The sequence below is a fragment of the Cynocephalus volans genome, chromosome 3 (genome assembly GCF_027409185.1).
Source record: "Cynocephalus volans isolate mCynVol1 chromosome 3, mCynVol1.pri, whole genome shotgun sequence".
NCBI lineage: Eukaryota > Metazoa > Chordata > Mammalia > Dermoptera > Cynocephalidae > Cynocephalus > Cynocephalus volans.
Window position 1 is genome coordinate 82,005,223 of NC_084462.1, and position 20,633 is coordinate 82,025,855.

At 33.9% G+C, this 20,633-nt stretch overlaps 1 protein-coding gene across 4 annotated transcripts in view; it reads right to left on the bottom strand.

Annotated features, from left to right (window-relative positions):
* The window catches only part of TCF12 (transcription factor 12), a 395,187-nt gene that overhangs the window by 258,198 nt on the left and 116,356 nt on the right, over positions 1-20,633 (bottom strand). For 2 of the 4 annotated variants that reach the window (XM_063091485.1, XM_063091488.1), the window contains exon 4: positions 18,254-18,313. The exons of the other annotated variants lie outside the window; for them this stretch is intronic. In XM_063091485.1, coding sequence (XP_062947555.1) covers positions 18,254-18,313 — 60 coding nt within the window. The remainder of the gene's footprint in view (positions 1-18,253; positions 18,314-20,633) is intronic. 4 annotated transcript variants of the gene reach the window in all.

Below are 20,633 nucleotides of genomic sequence, written 5' to 3' on the forward strand. Positions count from 1 at the left end.
CTCCATAACTATCAAATACATTTTAGCAGATTTTTGCTGATTTCCTAACACAATTTGCTATTCAAAAACAGCTGTGTGAACAATTACTATTCTTAACTTAATTCCACAAACAATTCTATTAATTTCCTGTAATGAGGCCTATGTACTCCCTGTGTTCAAGTCTTAGATCATTAATTCCTATAATGCCAACACTCTCTGCCTCTCCCAGAGAAACTCCATAAAAATGTTCCTTCATATTTTCCCTGTATTTAAAAATCTCTTCCTCATATACCCATCAAATTACCATTTTTTTCCCATACTCACAAAAGAAAAATTTACATTGACCACCTTCACTCCTTACCATTTACTCACTCATTAATTAATCTATTGTTATCTAGCCTCTTCCTAGACCACACTAACAAAACTCAATGCCAGGCACACAGCAGGCTCTAAGCAAACACTGTTTACATGTTAAAACTGAACTACTTCAGGTCATCAAAGGCATCCTAATCAATATAATGGCTGCCCTATTGGTCTTCATAAATCTCTATAGCAAATGTCAGCAAACTTTTCCTACAAACAGCCAAACAGTAAATATTTTAGGCGACTGTGGTTCAATTTTTCTCTGTACCAACTACTCAACTCTATTATTGTAGCACAAAAGCAGCCATAGGTGATACGAGAACAAATGGGAATAGCTGTGTTCAAATAAACTTTATTTACAAAAACAGGCAATCAGCCATGGGCTATATTTTGCTCATCCCTGTTCTACAGCAACAGATCCCATTAAAAGCTCCTTGCCTGTCTGAGATTTGCTGATATTAACCTTTGGGCCTCTCTATATCCCATCACTTCTTCCCCTTCTGTTTGAAAAAAGTGAAAGTACCTGCCCTTTATCTTATGTTCTCATTTTATGCTCTTCCTCTTGGAATGTTCAATTAATTTTAGGTCTTTGACCTGTCTGAATAATCAACTTCCAAATGAATATTCCTAGCCTTGAACTCAGTTCTGTACTTTGGGTCTTGAATCTCCAAATTCCTGCTGAAAGTTTTCATTTGGCTCCCTGCCATCACCTAAAATCCATCATCTAAAGCCAAACTCTTCATATACACTTCATCTCTTCCTTCTATGCCTCTGGACTAGATCCCACCCCAATTATTAATATGTCTAATACTGCAGGTAGTACTATAATAGTCCAGGTCGATCAGGTTTGTAAACTGACATCATCTTTGATTCTCCCTGCCCTTCTCTCTCTACCATGATTACAATGAGTTTCCCTTATGAATGTTTCCTGAATCACCTCTTTTTCTAGGCTTTCATGATATACCTATTTAGACTCTTGTGCTAGTCTCTTAATCTTCCTAAAACACTATTTCACAATACTTCACCTGTTTGTAATGTCTTTCCTAAAACTCCTTGAAAACACATTACCCCCAGATTTTTAAAATAAGCATTTCCAGTGTTCTATTGCCACTGGAATAAATTCCAAATTCTTCAACCTGAAATGGAATATTTACTCCTCTGTTCCACAAACATTGTGCTAGGTTTTCTCTCCTATGTTTAAAATCTTTGAAAAGCCAGTTACACCTGCCTCGCCTCTTCTAATCCTAATAGTAAAAAAAACAAAAATTATTAATTTCTTACTATGGCACATATTACTGTCATGGTCTTGAGAGGATTCTAGGCACTGAGGGTAGAGATGCACAAGCCACACAGGCACTGGTATCATATTTATAAATCTAAGTCACACAGCGTAGAACTTAAGTGACTTTCATACATGTTGTCTCAAATTAACTTAACAGCAAAAACTACATGTAGTTCTTATTCCGTATCACCTACGGTGCTGAATACATAGAAGCAGCCCAATAAAAAAGTTTTTATATACAAAATGACACTGCTACTTAATATTAGGACAGGTTTTATAACAGCAGCTAAAGCTTTTTACTTAGCCACTTAGAATGACTCTCCCCAGTCCCCCTGGTGAACAGCATGACTTCTCAAGGCAGCTTCCCTAAAGGATACAACTGATGACCAAAGCACAGGACAAAGATAACCACACCAAGAAGGCACTCAGCTGAAACCCCTGAAATTAGCACAGTGCTCTAAATGGAATGAGCTAAAACACTCATGCATATTTATTACAATAATATGTAAGCAAAAATTACTGTCATGTACAGATTTTTCTAAATTTTGAATTCTCATAATTAGTGCCTAAACCTTAAATAAATGAAATTGAGTTTAAGCCATTTAAAAATATCCAAAGCTTATAAAGACGTTTACATCAAAAAGCTATCCCAGCATTCATTCTACTTTTGTGCTGTTAAAATAAATTGAAAAAGTTGGTTACTATGTGAATAAAGCATATATGGCTCTTGAAATCTGGAATTCCAAGAATTTTTAGTTTAAAAAAAGAGGACTGTTTATCAAAATTATTTATTAGGAATTAGAAATATATATTAAAAATTACCTACATTATATAACAGAATATAATCTTGACATAAAAATAAGATCTGCAACCAAAATCTTCTATACTGCCTGTGAAAGTGTATATTGATACCCTTTGTGGAAAATTGGCAGTTTCTTAAAAGATAAAAATACACATTCCCTATAGAAAACAAACCCACTTCCAGGTATTTTCCCAAGATACAGGGAGTAAAATAAATATGCCCACAAAGAGCCTTTTACATGAATGTTAATGACAACTTTATTCATAATAGCTAAAATCAGAAATAATCCAGCTGATCATTAATCAGAAAATAAGAAACTATAGATACTAAATCAACATAATATTACTCAGCAATACAAAGAAAATACATGCAACAACATGCATAAATCTCAAAAACATGCTGAGTGAAAGAAACCAGACATAAAAGAGTAACTTCATTTATATGATGATCTAAAATAGAAAAAAAGACAAAAACATGATAATAAAAATCAGGTTTGTGGTTATTTCTCAGGGAGAGGTTTGACTGGGAAAGAGTACAGGGATCTTTATGGGATCTAAAAAAATGTTTTATGGAACAATGAAAAGTCAATCAATGCATTCCAATGACCATTTTCCTGAGGTTTTTCAAGTTAAAAACACTTTGGTTGCTTTACCATCCAAACCCATAAAGAACAAAAGTTTAAAATGGCCCAAAAATAAAACACAAAACTGCATCACTGTGAACAACACTACAAACCAAAAGTACCTAACACCCATACACAGCACATTCCACCCAACAGCAGTAGAATATACATTCTTAAGTGCACATGAAACATTCTCCAACACAGATCACATGGTAGGTCACAAAACAAGAAAAAGTCTTAACAAATTTAAGAAGACTGAATTCATAGCAAGGATCTTTTCTAACCACAATAAAATTATAAATCAGCAGAAGGAAAACAGGAAAAATCACAAATATGTGGAAATTAAACAACACACTACTAAACAGTCAATGGGTCAACTAAGAAAAGGGAAATTAGAAAATATCTTGAGACAAATGAAAACAAAAACACAACACACCAAACCTGTGAGATGGAGCAAAAGCAGAATTAAAACGGAAGTTTATAGCAATAAATGCTTATGTTAAAAAAAGATTTCAAGTAAACAACCTAACTCTACACTTCAAAGAACTAAAAAAAGAAAACAATTTAGACCAAAATTAGCAGAAGGACGGAAATAATAAAGATTAGAGCAGAGATGAATGAAACAGAAAATAGAAAAAACTGGAAAAATTAAGAATTGGTTTTTGAAAAGATAAACAAAATTGACAAACCCTTACCCAGACTAAGAAAAAAAGAGAGAAGACTAAAATAAATCAGAAGTGAAAGAGGAGACATTACAAATGATGCCACAGAAATTAAATACCAGATAAAATTTGGATCCACAAGAAGGAAAGAAGAATACAAACAGCAAATATGTGAGTCAGGATAAAAGATTGTTTTTCCTCTATTTTTTTTTTAATGCACGTGATTGTTTAAAGCAGAAACTACAGCTGTTTTGAAGCTTTATAACATTTTTATGACAAAGATTAAGAAAGGGCATATGGGATAATACTTTTCAAGATTCTTAATTTTATATTAACATAGTAAAATATAAACTCTAAGTAGACTGTAAGAAGAGTGTATACTGTAATCCCTACAAGAACCTCTAAAAATAATAGAAGAGGTCCAGCTAAAAAGCCATTAGATAAATTAAAATTGAATACAAAACATATTTGATTAATCAAAAAGAAGAAAGGGAAGAACAAAGGCACAAAAAAATTAATGGCACAAAAGAAAACAAATAGTAAATATGATGGAACTAAATATAACATATCAATAAGTACCAAGTGTTGGAGAAAATGTAGAGCAATTAGAACTTTCATACATCGCTAGTGAGAGAATAAAATGGTAAGAGTCACTTTGGAAAACTCAGGCAATTTTTCAGAAAGTTATACATACTTCTCCACAATGACCTAGAAATTCACTCATGGTATTTACCCAGGAGAAATGAAAATGTATATCCACAAACAGAATTACACAAGATTGTTTATAGCAGCTTTATTCATAATAGCCAAAAACTTGAAACAGCCCTAAAGCTTACAGACACCTAAATATAAACATTGATAGTTTATATTCATACAATGGAATACTACTTATTCAGCAATAAAAAAGACAAACTGCTAATACACACCATAACCTGGATAAGTCTTTTCAGCAAAAGAAGCCAGACACAAAAGAGGATATACTGTATGATTCCATTTATATGAAATTCTAGAAATGGCGAAACTAATCTACAGTAATAGAAATCAAGATAATGGCTGTTGGTGGGGGTTGACTGTCAGGGGGCATAAGAGATCTTTCTGGAGTGTTGCAGTTGGGTCTCCCGGGAAGCAGACTGAGATGGATACAACTAGCCCACCATATCCATGGGTTTTGCATCTGCAGATTCAACCAACCACAGGTTGAAAATACTTGGGAAAAAAACAATAAAAAATAACAGTATGACAATAAGAAATTTTTTAAAAAGAGTATAACAACTATTTACATAGCATTTACATTGTATTAGGTACTAAAGTAATATAGAGAAGATTTGAAGTATATGAGAGGATGAGCATAAGTTATATGCAAATACTACACAATTTTATATAAGGGACTTAATTCCCCATGGATACCAAGGCATGACAGTATTTGTGTAAAAGAAGTCCATTGCAAAATACTCTCATGCTCAACACCTATAATGAGTTGAAATAAGCACAAAGGGGTAGAGGGTGAAACTGAATTACAATACAACAGCAACAAATGTCTCACCTTATCACATAGGGAGTAATGGAGCTGGGGTGGCCTTTGTGAACTGTCCCAAATTGCTGCAAGCAGGCCAAGACCTTGATATATCTTCCCCCACCCCACTAAGCAGTCATTAGATATAGGTTATCCCCAGAAAGCAGACAGGATCATAGTCAAAATGGCTCTCTTTCAGCAAAGGGCAACTCTTGAAGAGCAACTCTGGTAAAAGTCATCCACCAACACTCCCAGAAGCTGGAGGAATAGTGTTCAGTCCTGGAAGCAATCTACTATATCCACTACTATGGCATGAGGGCAAGGTCTTATATCTTGACTGGAGTATTGGTTATGAGTGTATACATTTATTAAGCTTGTTGAACTGTATACTTAAGATCTGTTTATTCCACTGTATGTAAATTTTACCCCATATTCTTGTTTTACCCATGTTCTTAGGGCCCCCCAAAGAATAAGGAGTACACATATAAGCCAAACAAGTAGCAGAAAATTATGTTCATTAATGATGTAAATTTATAGAAACCAAAATGATATACTGAAAAAAACTACCTGAATGATATGAGAGTGCATGATTTTTGCATGACAGAAAAGTAGACTTAGTCCTCCACAACAGTTAGAACTTCAGCAGAAGAATATGAGTACTGGCTTAAGGTTGGTAAACCCATCTATTACACCCAGGAGATTAACTAAATCTAAAGGCTGAAGGGGTAAAAGCAATGTCAGTTTTGAAAATTTAATGACAGTTGAAGGTAAAAAAAAATTCATATTGTAAATATGTGATTTACATTCAATATTCAAGAGTGGAAAAAGGTTTTTTTCAGCTCAGGCTGATAATTTCTTTATAAAATTTTGCTAATTATTTGTTTTCCTTTACAATCCAAATAGAGAGGAGGGGTGAAAAATCCAAGAATTCTTTTCTGATATTCTTGTGATACTGAAGTAAGAAACTAATGTGTAATACCCAAAAGATGATCTTCAATTGCTGCTCAAAGCAGGGTATTTTTGCTCATTTGCCTCCATTACAATTTCTTATATTAAGACTCTTCATTAAACTATTCAATAATATTTTTGGGGAGTTTTAAGTATATGAAATTATTATATCGTTCACTCTTTCTGAAAATAAGATTGTAACCAAGATATGAACAGAGGAGAGCCAAACTTAATGAAACTATTTTCAGACCAACTTCTTTGCTAACCTTAAAATACTAGTGAAGGGCTAGAACCTCACAAGTTTAAACATCTATGATGAAATAACCTATCTGTACTCCCGAGCATCATTTAAAATGTTCTCTAAGTATCACACAGAATATCTTTCAAATATTCAAAAACCCTTATGGAGAAAGCAGTGTCAATGGCAAAATGCTGGCAAATTACTTTTAGTTGGTAGTATTTCCTAAGGTAGCAACCTATTCATTCTGAGTTTGCTCTGTGGCCTCTGGCTGAGTTAGCCATGATCCTCCCCTCAAAGCCTTCATCCCAAAGAATTTATAAAGTTGAAAGACATACTTTAGACATATTTCTGCCTATGAGCAAGGAACCAGAGTTGGGTTCTTGATCTTTTCAATTATGTCATTAACAAGATTGGGGGGGAAATGGGTAAAATATGAGGAGTTTATAAATTGTTCAGAGCTGCTTTAGTAGGAAAGAGGAAAGGAAAATCAATTCTATTTGATTTCACAGTAATAGAAAACAGATCTTTGTCTTCTACCAACTCAGCAAGTAAATATACACTCAATTCTAAATGGCATATCTCCATATAAAGAGGTATTGTTTCCCATCTCCCACACCTTGTTAGCCTCAAAGTGAAAAGGCTTGAACTGCATTAATTTACCCCATTCTATATTCCATATGCAATACCAAATATCTTAGTTGCTTGACATCAGTAAGTTAGTTGCTCTCCTCAATCTGTGAATCCCTGGTCTAGTTTTCAACCCAGGTTTTCTTCAAAACAACATTCCTGTCTTTGATCAGGTTGGCTTCCAAATTTCCTACCGCAGTCCCAGAAAAACCTCACAAATTCTCCCTTAGTGTGCCTTTAGAGAAAGATATTTATTTATTGATAGTGTGAAGGAAACAACATATTGTAAACATTTAATATATTTATTCGAGCAGTTTAAGAATATCAGTAAAATGAATCTGACTGATTTCCTTCCACACCCAACTTCTCTCATTAGTGTCTGACTTTGTCCCTTCAGGTCAACAAAGCAAGCAGAATACAGTGAACTTTGTAACTACCAAAGATGGAGGAAGGACTCGGGAAAACATGCTTTACAGTTAGCTGGAACCAGGTACCATGCCTGGTTCTGACATTTACTAGCTATGTGATGACCCTAAGTCTGTTTCTTTCTCTATAAAATAGGGGCTGGTAATAGTCTATAACTCACAGAACAAGGCTGAGAATTAAATGAGATGATGTTTGTGTAAGGTCCGTAGTACAGTGTCTGTCACACAGTAAATGCTCAATAAATGTAAGCTATCTTAAAATGCAAGGAAGGCCTTTTCATTCCCATTGTGACAGAACTCATTTTGCAATCTCCACTGAGGGAAACTGGGAAGTAGGCATCTGCTGCTTAATGAAGTGGCTGGGTCTATTTCTCATTTGAGATACTGCCTCTCCAAATATCAGTCCCTCTCTGACTGGGATACTGATAGCCTACTGAAGCACATAACCTCTGTGTTTAAAATTCCTCAACATAAATGATTTATTATTTATAGTAAATGATACAGAAGATGTCCCTCAAAGTCTGACCACAGAGTGTAACACTGACACAATCCTGAGCCCACTCTTTTTTAAAGGTACTCAGGCTGCAAAGACATTGATGTTACCCCAAATCAACTTTCTTTTCTCCTTTTATAAGAATAAAAATCTAGAAAATAAAAAAGAAATAGTATTCATATTATGGGTGGAGAAGGAGAAGATTCAAGGTAGCGGCCCAGATGTAGTTCAAATTACTTAACTTGTAGGTTATACCTTTTTTTTTTTGCCTCAGTTTCCTCATTTGTGAAAACCAGATAACATTAGCTCTGCCTCCTTAAATGAGACAGCGTGTAAACTCCCGGAAAGGATCTTGCATGCAGTTGTTCCTAAGTGTTTTAATCACCTACCCTCAGAAAACCATCTCGCTGGCTGTTTTAAAAGATTAAGGTAACACATGATAGAAGATATCACAATTGCATCACTGTGTTCTACAATGATCTAATTATATCTGTTTTCAACAACTGAACAAATTCTATTCAGTAAGCATTTAGCAAAGATCCACTATGAGTCAGGATACTTTGTCATTCACTCCTCTACCAACAAGTTTCTTTTTTGCTTCTTACACCTTTTGTATGGTAGGTCATCAGCACCACAAATGATCAAGTAAGTTAAAGTCAATAAAACAGATTAAATATTCTCCCAATATGCTCCCTTTCATTTTATAAACACTGACCTCATGACATATATTTATGGTGAAAATATAAGAAACCTATGAATCTTTTTAAATACTGAACTATTTCCAAGCAGATGTCATCCTAAAAATGAGTACTCTATAAGAAACTAATCTGAAAATCAAGTTACTGAAAGTTAGAATGTTTAATTTTGACTGGAAAGGTGTATAAAAGCATGAATGAAAAAAATATTAGGCCAATAGCTAAAAAAGAAAGGAAACTGATAAGGTGAATCAGTCACAAATCTGACACTCTATGAATGAACAATGATTCATTCAACAAGTAGAATACATGCCCTGGAAGTTTCTCTGATAAGCAGAAAGTTCATTTAAAAAAATAATAATTAAATAACAATGTAAGAAGTGTTAAATTTCACTTTATGTAAAGAATCCACAGGTAAATTTTTAAACAGTAAAAAGAATTTAAACTGAAATAGTAGGGTTTATAGTAGAGTTATGTGGCTCATTATTTTATAGATTTAATATGTGTTCTGGCTCATGTCCACATTTTTAGGATTATATAAATTCGCTAGTGCAATAGCACATATCATCACTGCTTTTTTACTTTCTCATTTAATTCAAAAGCTTCTTCTTTTTGCTTCCAATTTGTAAGTTTGCAATCAGAATGTACAAAATCATTCTGCCTTATTTTTCTCTTTTATCTGTTAAGCTTATTTTAATAAAGACTTTCTTCTCATCATAACTTTAAGTAAAAAAGCAAGATACAAAATGCATGTTTAATATGCTAATTATTTTAAAACACTGTATGAGGGGAAAAACTGCCAGGAACTACAAAAAGTACTAATAGTTTTATTTGAAAAGTTAGATTATTATTTTCTTCCTTTTCACTATCTTTCAAAATTTCTAAAAAGTTCATATTATTTGTAATGATTTAAAAATAAGTTTTTTTTATAAAATCTTAATTTAAACCAAAAGAATCATTGGATAAATACAGAACTAATCCTAGTCTAACACTTCATACGCCATTTCATTTAAATATTTATTCTCAATTATGCACAATTCAAATGCAATCACAAAGACTTCAGGAAACTCAATATCTTTTATTTCACCATTTTGTTGATTTAAATATTGCTTTAAAGATATTGAGAACACCTAATTTCTCCAAAGAAGATATACAAGTGGCCAGCAGATATATGAAAATATGTTTAACAGCAGTAATCATCAGAGAAATGCAAATCAGAAGCAAAATGACATATATTCTTACTCTTGTTAGGAGGGCAATTATCAAAAAACAAAACAGAAAAGGAAATAACAAGTGCTGACAAGGATATGGAGAAATTGGAACCCTTGTGCACTACTGGTAGGAAAGTAAAATGGTGCAGTCTCTATAAAAAATAGTATGCAGTTTCCACCAAAAATTAAAAAATAGAACCACCGTATGATCCAGCAATCCAGCTGTTCAAAACAACTAAAATCAGGATATCAAAGAGGTATCTGCATTCCCATGTTCACTACAGCATTATTCACAGTAGCCAACATGTGGAAACAAGTGAAATGTCCATCGATCGATGAGTGGATAAAGAAAATGTGGTACATACACGCAATGGAATATTATTCACCTTTAAAAAAATAAAAAGGAAATCCTGTGATTTGCAACAACATGGATAAACCTGGAGACAATATGCTAAGTGAAATAAGCCAGACACAGGAGGACAAACACTGCATGATTCCATTCACACGAGGTATCTAAAGTAGTCAAACTCATGCAGGCAGAAAGTAGAATGCCAGGGAATGGGAGTAGGAGGAAACGGGGGGCTGTTATTCAATGGATACAGAGTTTAAGTCATGCAAGATGAAAAAGTTCTAGAGATCTGCTGTACAACAATGGGCATATAGTTATCAGTACTGCACTGCACAGTTAAAAATTTGTTAAGAGGGTAGATTTTGTGGTATATATATTTTTTACCACAAATAAAAAACAAAAAGTACACTTAATAATTCATAAGAAAGAAAACTCATATGTAAATAATACCATCCAATGCAGGGAGGAAATCACTGTTTGTTGAATACACCAAAAAGTAATGCCCGTTTCTTTCAGTCATTATCTTTTTACTTCTGTAAGAATGATCTGTTTTCATTCATTTAACTTTATCTTCAAAGAAACTTGCCTACTTTTGTTTCCCTTCACCCACAGCCATCTGATGAGCCACAAATGAGCCAAACCCACAATTAGTTAGGGATTCACTTTATTTCCTCCCATAAAATAATGTAACAGGTATTACTGTAGTTATATCAAGCAAATAGCCACACAGGCAAGGGCTGGAAAATGGCAATTATATTCAAAATATTAAATATGCTGCAAACACAGCAAGAAAGAATTCTAACTATGGGTCCAATCCAAGGCTTAGAAAAAAACTTTTGATGTAATGGCCATGTCCTCTTCTTATGTCACCCAAAATAACTTTTATGAATATGAAGAAAGACAGTACACTAGTAATGGGATTAAGTAAATAAACGGATTATAACAAAAGTGAAGGGTAGCATTCCTCATACAAACTAAACAGCTACTATAAATTTCGAAAGACCGTTTTCTTAAAAACAAAAAACAAAAAACAAAAAACTTCAATTACTTTTGCTTTTGTATAAGTGATGTCTTTTGTATTTTTAACTCCAAGAGTTGCCAAAATAAGCCTATTTACATGTGATGCCTTTCAACTAGCAAATTTACATTTGAATTTTGTTGGCTTTAGACCCTGCATTCTGTTCTCTTCTTTGTGCCATTGTTGTTTTTAGGTTTGGCAGTAGCTCTAGGTCTTTGTTTAACTTAGTTCCTTTGTCTAGCTTCTGCAGTACATACACATTATAAAATTAGCATGAAACACTTTAGCTTCCCTCACCACAATTAATTATCACTCTGGCAAAGGCTTGCAAATTATGCTTATGTGGATCCAAAAGGAAGAAACACAGAGACATAACACCTCATCTCTCCACCTGAAGAAGACATAAACAAGAGAATGAACTATTTGGTTCAATAGTATACACAGATTCATCATGAAGATTACACCCAATTTTAATGCACTAAATGATTAGTAATTCGAAAATAGAGACCCCAGCACTCAGAGCTAAATTTGTTTGACTGCCAAAATGTCCATCTTTCTCTTAATCTCTATTCTACTTTTCTATCTCTCTTCTAATACAATGTATCTGTCTTCCAATGTATTTTTAGTTTTATCTAACATAGAAGTACTCAATGTCAGGTCTGATGTCCTTCCTCAAACTCATCATGAAATTGTAAAAATGATAGCTTGATTTGTTAAAGTTAATACTTGAGAGATTTACATAAGTAAAATCATGGAATGGATCAATAATTAAAAAGGGATTTATATAATGAGTTTGATCTTCAGCACTCTATGGTGAAATGTTATGTACATGAATAGCCTATATGCACTTAAACAGAGATTTTGACTGTAATAACTTTGACAACATCCAACTATATAATCATGAATAAATTCAGTTGCCTTCATATTCTTATTATGAGTTAGTTAATTACCCTAAATGCAATTTTTCACCTTAATCAAGGCAGCAGTATAATCAGGAAGATTCAAAAGAACTATTTATATTGGCTCTGAACTGGTTTTTGTGTTTACATCTGATCATGAGATATTCTTGATGTTCTGAGAACTCATGGCTCTTCACAAATAAATAAATCATAGGGTTAAGACCTTATTTTAAAGGGCTTTTATCTTTTCCTACTGAATATCACCCTAAAAACAGCTACTTCTTCATTTGAACATTGATTGAACTCTTCATATCACTTCCAGAGGAGAGGAAAGGCAGTAAAACTATTTTTTGGAAAATCAAACCCCTTCTATTCAGCCAATGCTTATGGAACTCCTTTCCATCTGTTCCCTGACATTTCAGTCAGGTTATGCACTTGCCAAAGAGTTTTATTTTGATACTGAATCCACTGGTGAAGACAAATGGAATAAAATCAATTTACTTTTTACTAAATATTACTAAAGTATGAAAAGCCATCATGTATAACGTCAAGATAGCCTCCACAATCACACATACAGCCCATATTATAAACAAAATCAGGATTCTAGGCTGACAAGATGTTAATGGTTCAGAATTCTTTGCTATTTTGTTGCACTAAAAAAATTATTCTATGATGAAGAGATAAACAAACAAAAATCTATATAATGATGTTTTCATGGAGAGAAGGCAGCTTCTTAAAAGAAAGAAATGAGAACCCTGAAAAAGGAGTTTTTTGCAAGTAACATTTTGCAAGTAACTCAAAAAGTCAATAATAAAAACTCTTATTCAGGGAAGAAAGTGAGATAGAAGAGAAATCATGAATTCTGTGCTTCAGTATTTACTGAAAAATTAATCAAGAGAGACCTGAAATAATTTTTGAAGGAGAAGTTTAAAACATTAGATCAAAGAAGAATAAAGATATATTGATATAAAGGTGTGGATGCCAGTCAACCTTGGATTTTGACAATATCAAAGAACTGTCACACGTAAGTGATTAGCAGTTACTGTGTCAAAGGGCAGGAAGATCAGTAACTCTACTTGACCTTAAGAAGGTCCAGAAGAAACCCTAATCTGTACAGATAAATGGGTCTCAGGATTCCTGAAAAGCTGATATGAAGCAAGGAGAGGGTCTACTGACTACAAGCAAGCACAACCCAGAGAGCGATAGGTAACAAATTTATTTGGGAGGCGGGAAGGAGGGAGTGGAGAGCAAGACTCATCTCTCTTAGACTTCCCTGAGAGGATGCATAAGTATAATGCCAAAAGTAACCCATAGGCATAATTTATTTTTTAAAGAATTTTAAAAGATTCTATAATACGAACTATTGAAAGCAAAAACAAAAACAAAAGTCTAAGTTATGATGAAATTAAGGATTTTTTTGGTCACGAGAAACAAAAACCAAGAACAGGAAAACATTTACTGAAGTAGATGGAGAAGTGTAAATGGATTCCATAAATGATCAGAAAAGATAAATAATCTGGATGGGGAAACCAAGTTAAATAGCTGGGTATGCAAATGACAATGAAGTAACTGGCTAAGACTGCTGTTAAAATATTTCGCAGGGCCTCAGAGATAGGGTAAATTAGCAAATGAGTTTCAATATGGGTAAATGAGTAAGAAAAACAACCCAAGCTCTATTTACAAGACATGAAGCATAAATGAACTCTTGATTAAATCATCACTTACACAGAGAGGTGAACAAGGATGTGTACACTCAACTCTAATACACTATAATACAGCCTTCAATGTACCTTTAAGCAAATTAATTAAAACCAAAAGTTAACAAGTACTAGAAAACTTCAGTAAGTGTGAGTGAATGGTACAGAATGAGGATAAGAGCATGCCAAGCAGTCTGGCCCTAATGCTGAAGTTGGTTACATCTGTCAGAAGCACAGGAAGAAAGGGGAGGAAATCATCTGACAATGAAGAGCCAGGCAAGGTACCCCACCACAAAAATCACAGTTTTTGGAGTACCTTTTCCTTTTTCCTCATTCACACAAGAAAAAATATGCTAGAAAGGCCAAGTTATCTATCCAACATCCTCTCAGCTAACTACGAGGCACACAACATGCACATACTTGCATGTGCCCAGGGAACTACCACACTTAAACACAGTTCAAAGTTTTTCTCTATGTCTACAATATACTTGAACAAGAACCAGGTAAAGAAAAATATAGGTCTCCCTAATCTTCCTTTCCCATTTCCAAAGTAGCAATTTCCTAGTATAGATAACAAAAACACTTCTTTAAAAGAACAAAAAATATTTTCGATACACTATGGCTTTCTTCTCTCTTTTTATGTTTTTCCATACAAGTTATATTTTATTATCCTCTTCTAATTAAGGGAAGGACATGCTTTGGCAAGAACGCAGATATGAGAATAGCAGCTTTTTCAGACAGGTGATTCACCTGTAGAAGTCTGAAGCAGAAGATTCTAAAAACGCTATCTGTGATACTATGAAATAGAACTCAGACACTTTTCTATTACTAATAGTGTCCCCTCCCCAGCTTCCTAATCAGATGTTGTAAGTTAATGGCTATTAACCCTTTCTAATGAAGTTAGAACAGGAATTTTTCACAAGCTCTTACAAATATTAATTTATTTTAAAGACTATTTCATTTTGTAATTAAAATTCCTTTCCCCTAGCAATCCATCAAGATGTTTTAAACATGGCTTATTTCACATTGCTCTGCTGACTGTGATATACCATATGATTTGTTTCAAGATATACATGTGTGTTTAGTGCTAGGTATTAGAGATAAAGTCCTTCCTGAATAAGTAATACTGTTTTTTTGCCCTGTCTAATGAAATCACTTGTAAGCAAGTGTGCGTGTGCATGTGTATGTAGTCAACTACATATTCATAAGAATGGTAAAAAATGGAAATCAGTATTAATATGAATACTACCTTTCATTTAATTTGCCCATTAAAAAGGAAAGGTACTTCTTACAGCAACAAATAATCAAATTTTTAAAAACTGAACAATTTTCCAAGGCAATCAAAATTGCTACTAAGATCCAACATCATAAGAAAATGACAGTGTGGATTGGCCTTTTTATCTCCCTCTCCTCTATTCTCAAGGATCTCCTGACTTTTCTACTATCCAGCCACCCCTTTCTACAGTCAGGTAGCTTATACTATTTTTTTAAATCTGCAGAGGAATTTTAAAATGACTGCAGAAGAAGTCATTTTCCAAACTGCTCTGGTTTTATTACTTTACATTTTATCACCTCACAACCATCAACCTAAGAAAATGATCATATTTAAAATCTTTTTACTTCTTTGTCCAAGGAAAAACAAATGACCTCTCCCCTTAACTAACTGAGCTCTCTCCTTAACTGAAGTAACCCACATCATTCCAACATACTAGTTATGTGCACCTACCCTAATTCTATGACTACCTATAAGGAAAGCCTCAAAAAATTCTTCTACACAGAGGAAAATAATATAGGGCTTGCTTCTTTCTTTCTTTTGCTCCATTTAAAAGTTTCTCTGAGATATGACACCAAAAACACAACCAATAAAAGAAAAGAAAGATAAGGATAAACTGAACATCATGAGAATTAAAAGACAATGAAAAGACAACGTACAGAATCATAAGGGACTTATATCTAGAATATTTTATAAAGAACCATGACAACTCAATAATAAAAAGATAATAACAATTTAATTTTAAAATGGGCCAATGATCAAAATAGATGGTCCTCCAAAGAAGATATACGAATAGCCAATAAGCACATGAAAAGATGTTCAACATCATTATTAGCTACAAGAGAAATATAAATCAAAACCACAGTGAGATACCACTTCACTCCTAGTAGACTGGCTACAATCAAAAAGACAGATAAAAACAAGTGTTGGCAAGGATTTGGAGAAATTGGAATCCTCATACATACTATTGGTGGGAATGTAAAATGGTACAACCACTTTAGAAAACAGTCCAGCAGTTCCTCAAAATTATTAAACATGGAGCTGCCATATGGCCCAGCAATTAAGCTGCCCTTTAAAATAACTCCTCTCTAACCTTTTTATCCCATTCCTATGACTTTCCTAATTAAAAAAACCTTTAAATTTATCAAACCTTTATCTTTATCAAGATGCCTTCTTTATCCTCATCACTGGTACTTTGTTCAATTCACTCCATACCACACTTAGGGAAAACCTCCCCAAATATTGCTTCAAACAGCCACAGTTCAAAATCCTTCAAAAATCCTCCAAACCCCCAAACTATCCAATTCATCAGTCAAGGCTTCCCACATAATCTGATCCTGACCTACTTTTCTGATTACATTCCATGAGACTCCACTTCCTGACAAGCCAGTCTCTTTGGTGTCTTTTTTTTTTTTTTTTTTTTTTTACCCCCAGAATATAAGCAAAGAAAAAAAAAATAAGGAAAAGTTTAACATATCTAAGTCACCCTTCAAAATTCAACAAAAACACCTTGTAATATGACTTGACTGCAAACACTTTTCATGCTATTATTGGAATTAAACTACTCTTTCAGAAAACACTGCATCATTTTAACACTTAGAAATCAAATCCCCAATTTATCACTGTACATAACCTTGTACAGACTACTCAGATCACCAAGACTGTTTCTTTGTCTGGTAAGTAAAGATAATAACTACCTAAATCATTGGTGGGTTGTAAGGATAAAATAAAATAATTCATGTTAAGTATACATTGGAAGCACTCAGTAAATGTTGACTAGTATTATTATCGTTAATTTCTAACATATGTGCAGAGGTCTGGAAACATATTGAGGGAAATACTTTATGTTAATATTGTTTCTCCTATGGCACCCACACAATGGGGAATTGTACATTCCTAAAAATAGTGGAAATCACAGCAAACAGAATTTTAAGTGACAACGTCCCCGTTTTCAAATAGTAAAATTTACAGATTATTTCTCACTGTTTTTTTAAAGGCCATAATGTGAAATGGAAATAACGTTAACCTGGGAGTCAACATCCTAGTTCTGGATTCAAGTCACTTTTTCACTGTGCATTAACTGTAGGGTTTTGGGAAAGTCATATATGTAAAATACAAATAATAGCACTACTAAATTCACTGTATTGTGAGTATAAAATAAAAATAAACATATATATATGAGAAAATGCTTTGTGAACTGTATACACATCCTTATAAATGCATGTGTGTGTGTGTCCTTATAAAATTGTACTCTATTAAATGCTAAATTAGTTGCCATAATTTATAAAACTATTCACAACCATAAGGAGCAAGGCTGAACATATGAAACCATAAATGATCTTAGAACCACACACTACTTATTAATTTCACTTCTACCTCTCCAACATTATAATCCCTTTTACAGGTGACAACATTTTATTGAATTGAGCTTTAACTCAACTCAGTAAAAGGCTAGCTCTTCTTGCCCACCTAAAAATGGTCAACTTTAGTGACAGAACATAATGCCAAAGGAGGAAAAAAAAAAAAGACCATCAACTAATAAGAAAAGCAAAACACTAAGGATTCTTCTATTTATAGCATAATAGTTTGTTTAACCCCAGCAGCAAAAAATAGCCTTAGAGACTCAAGTAAAATCTGAAAATGTGATCAATTTCAACAAACATCACTTAGGTGACCCAAGTACCCCCAAGAAAAGAGCAGCTATTTCCTTAAAGAGTTATTAAACTGTATTTAAATCCAAATGGTTATTATCAAAATCAATGTGCTGATCAATGATTTAAAATAGTTCACTTATAAAATTAAATTGAAATATATACTATTTGTACCTGAATTACATCACCAGCATATCACTAAATGACTCTGCAGGATGAATAGCTTCAGGTAAACATTCTCTTAGAGAGCAAATAGCATTTACATAGATTATTACATGTCAATTCATGACATCCATTTCTGAACCACTCCCATTTCTTTTCCCTTCTAGTAACTACTGTAATGTTTACTTTCCTTTTGAACCTGCACAGTCCCTGCCAGATGTCTACAGAGCTGTGAAATAAGGGGTCTTCAGTTAATGGTACATCTTTAGAATTAAGCAAATTTGCAATTTTTACTAACATATCATAAAATTCTATAAGTAGAAAAATAAGTAAGAACATACTTTCTTTCTCAGGGCTGTTCATGTCTCTGCAGTCCCTTATAAATAGGAAACTTCCCCAGCCTAAAAAGAAGAGACATAGAAAGCCAAACTATTGAACAAACCAAGAATTGCTTTCAAACAAAATAACAGCAAGTAAATATCTTGCCACTACTATTCTCACCAAATTATTAATTCAGTTCACGTAATAATGTGGGAAACATTCCCCATTACTCACTATGAAACCAATAATTCCCAAGGTCAAAGGAGTCCATGATTTACTATAAAATAAACATTCTATGTTACCACCTGAATATAATAGCACTCCCTTCTGAAAATTATTTTATTTTTTAAATTCTCATACAGTAAAATTGACTTTTTTCAATTTTGGTGTACAGTTATGGGAATTTTAACACAATCATAGTTTTCAGCTATTGTTTCTTCAAATATTTTTTTCTGTATGATACTATTTCTCCTCTCCTTCTGGAAATCTAACGCCACAAATGTAAGATCATTGTTATTGGCCATAGTTCTCTTAAGTTCTTTTTCTTTCTTTTTTTTCCCATTTTACTCTTAATTGTTTACTTTGGAAATTTTCTATTGGCCTATCTTCAAGTTCAGTGATTCTTTCCTCTTTCGTATCCATTCTGTTATTGAGTCCATCCAGTGAGTTTATTATAGTTATTACATGTGGTTCCACTATCAGTTGTTTTCAAAACCTCGGCAGTGCTATTTGGATTATTTCTGTGGGTGCGCCACCCAGTGTTCAGTCTGCAACCTCGGTGAAGTTCTACCTGATATCTCAGTTTTTAAAGTCTTTGATTAGCTAATTTAAGACCAGATTCATGAACCCAGGAGTTTGTATACAACTTCAATGGGGTCTCTTTCCCAAGCTCTTTCCCCTTTTTCCAATTACCTAATAATACCCTTTTCTGTCCTCCAGCCAGGAACAGCCCACTTTTACAACCACCTTTGTTTGGTGCCAAGGATAGGGTTTGACTCTGCCTCTTGGAACCACAGCTTCAACAGAATGGAAGGTTGCCCTCCCTCAGAATTTTGGTCCCTGCTGATGATATTGCTTGAAACTGGATTGTGAGAAAATAGGGAAAAAGGAAAGAAAAAAATGAACCACAAAAATAAAAACGGGATGACCTCAACTCTGAGCTTTTCAATCTTTCTCACACCTCAAGCCAAAACTAGAGGGTTTCTGGAAGTTGCTGTTTATACCACAGTGTTCACTTCTAGGTTTCCGGATGTACTGAGTTTAGGCCAGAGGATCCTGCAGGTTTGGTGGTATTTTGAAGTCTGATGTTCTTCTCCAATTAGCCTGCTATTTACCATGCATTCTATCCAGGTTTTATAAGTACATTTGATTGTAAAGAAAGGGTGGTATGTGTTTACTCCATATTACCCAGAACCAGAGAATATTCCCCCTATAAATAAGTAAAAGAAGGTGTATTTCCTCATTTCTAAATTCTGAGTTATAGGGTCTAACCATTAGTTTAATGATATTCTCTAACATCTAACTGTGGTGAGAAGTGAAATCAGAAAGACTCAGAAGACTGATATGATCCCCAAACCTCAAGCCAAATAATCCTTTTAGCCAAGCTCCTGGCTGCATGGATGACAGAAACGTCATTGAAAAGCACTTCAGCCAAATGAAAAGAAGGAAGTGTTTATCTGAGTTCCATAAGGCCACATCAAGGCCTTAGCAATTCCCTGACAGGAGCTAACATTTTGAAAATGGAAGTAGCCCACAACATTTGAAAGTAAAGATAATAAGTAGAAAAATATGGAGCTAGCAGTGTCTGATTTCTAAGACTATATGGAAACATTTCCATGCTGTTCATTTCATGAATAACAAAACAATATTACTCTACTTAGGCTTAGAAGGAAAGTGTACTCTACTGCAGAAATAATCACTCATACAATAAAATATGCAGCTATGCAGCTGCCGTAAGGCTCTATTCAGTCTGAGTGGCAAGTCAAGAGGCTGGCATCAAACATATCATTCCAGAGATCAGGCAGTTGGTCGGATTTGATGAGTAAAGAAAGGTTGGTCAGTCCAAAATAATCTCACACTAGTCAGCCACACTGCCTAAAATCCCACAATAACTCACCTCTACAAATGTGTATTGTGGTTATATACGTGCTAGATATGTGCCACATACTAATGACAAAATTACTGTCTAAGAAGTGAATCTTATACATAAATATGCAATTAAGAGAAAGATGAATACTAAATTATATTTTCAATATGATTACCACTAGGTACAAACAGAAAAGTAAAAGGAAGAGGGGGCAGTCAAGGGAGAGGAGGAGGGGAAGGAAAAGAAAACACACTGAAATTTCTACAGTGCTTGGGTTTCAGCAGAGAGACAATGGGCAATATTTTTCCTATTTT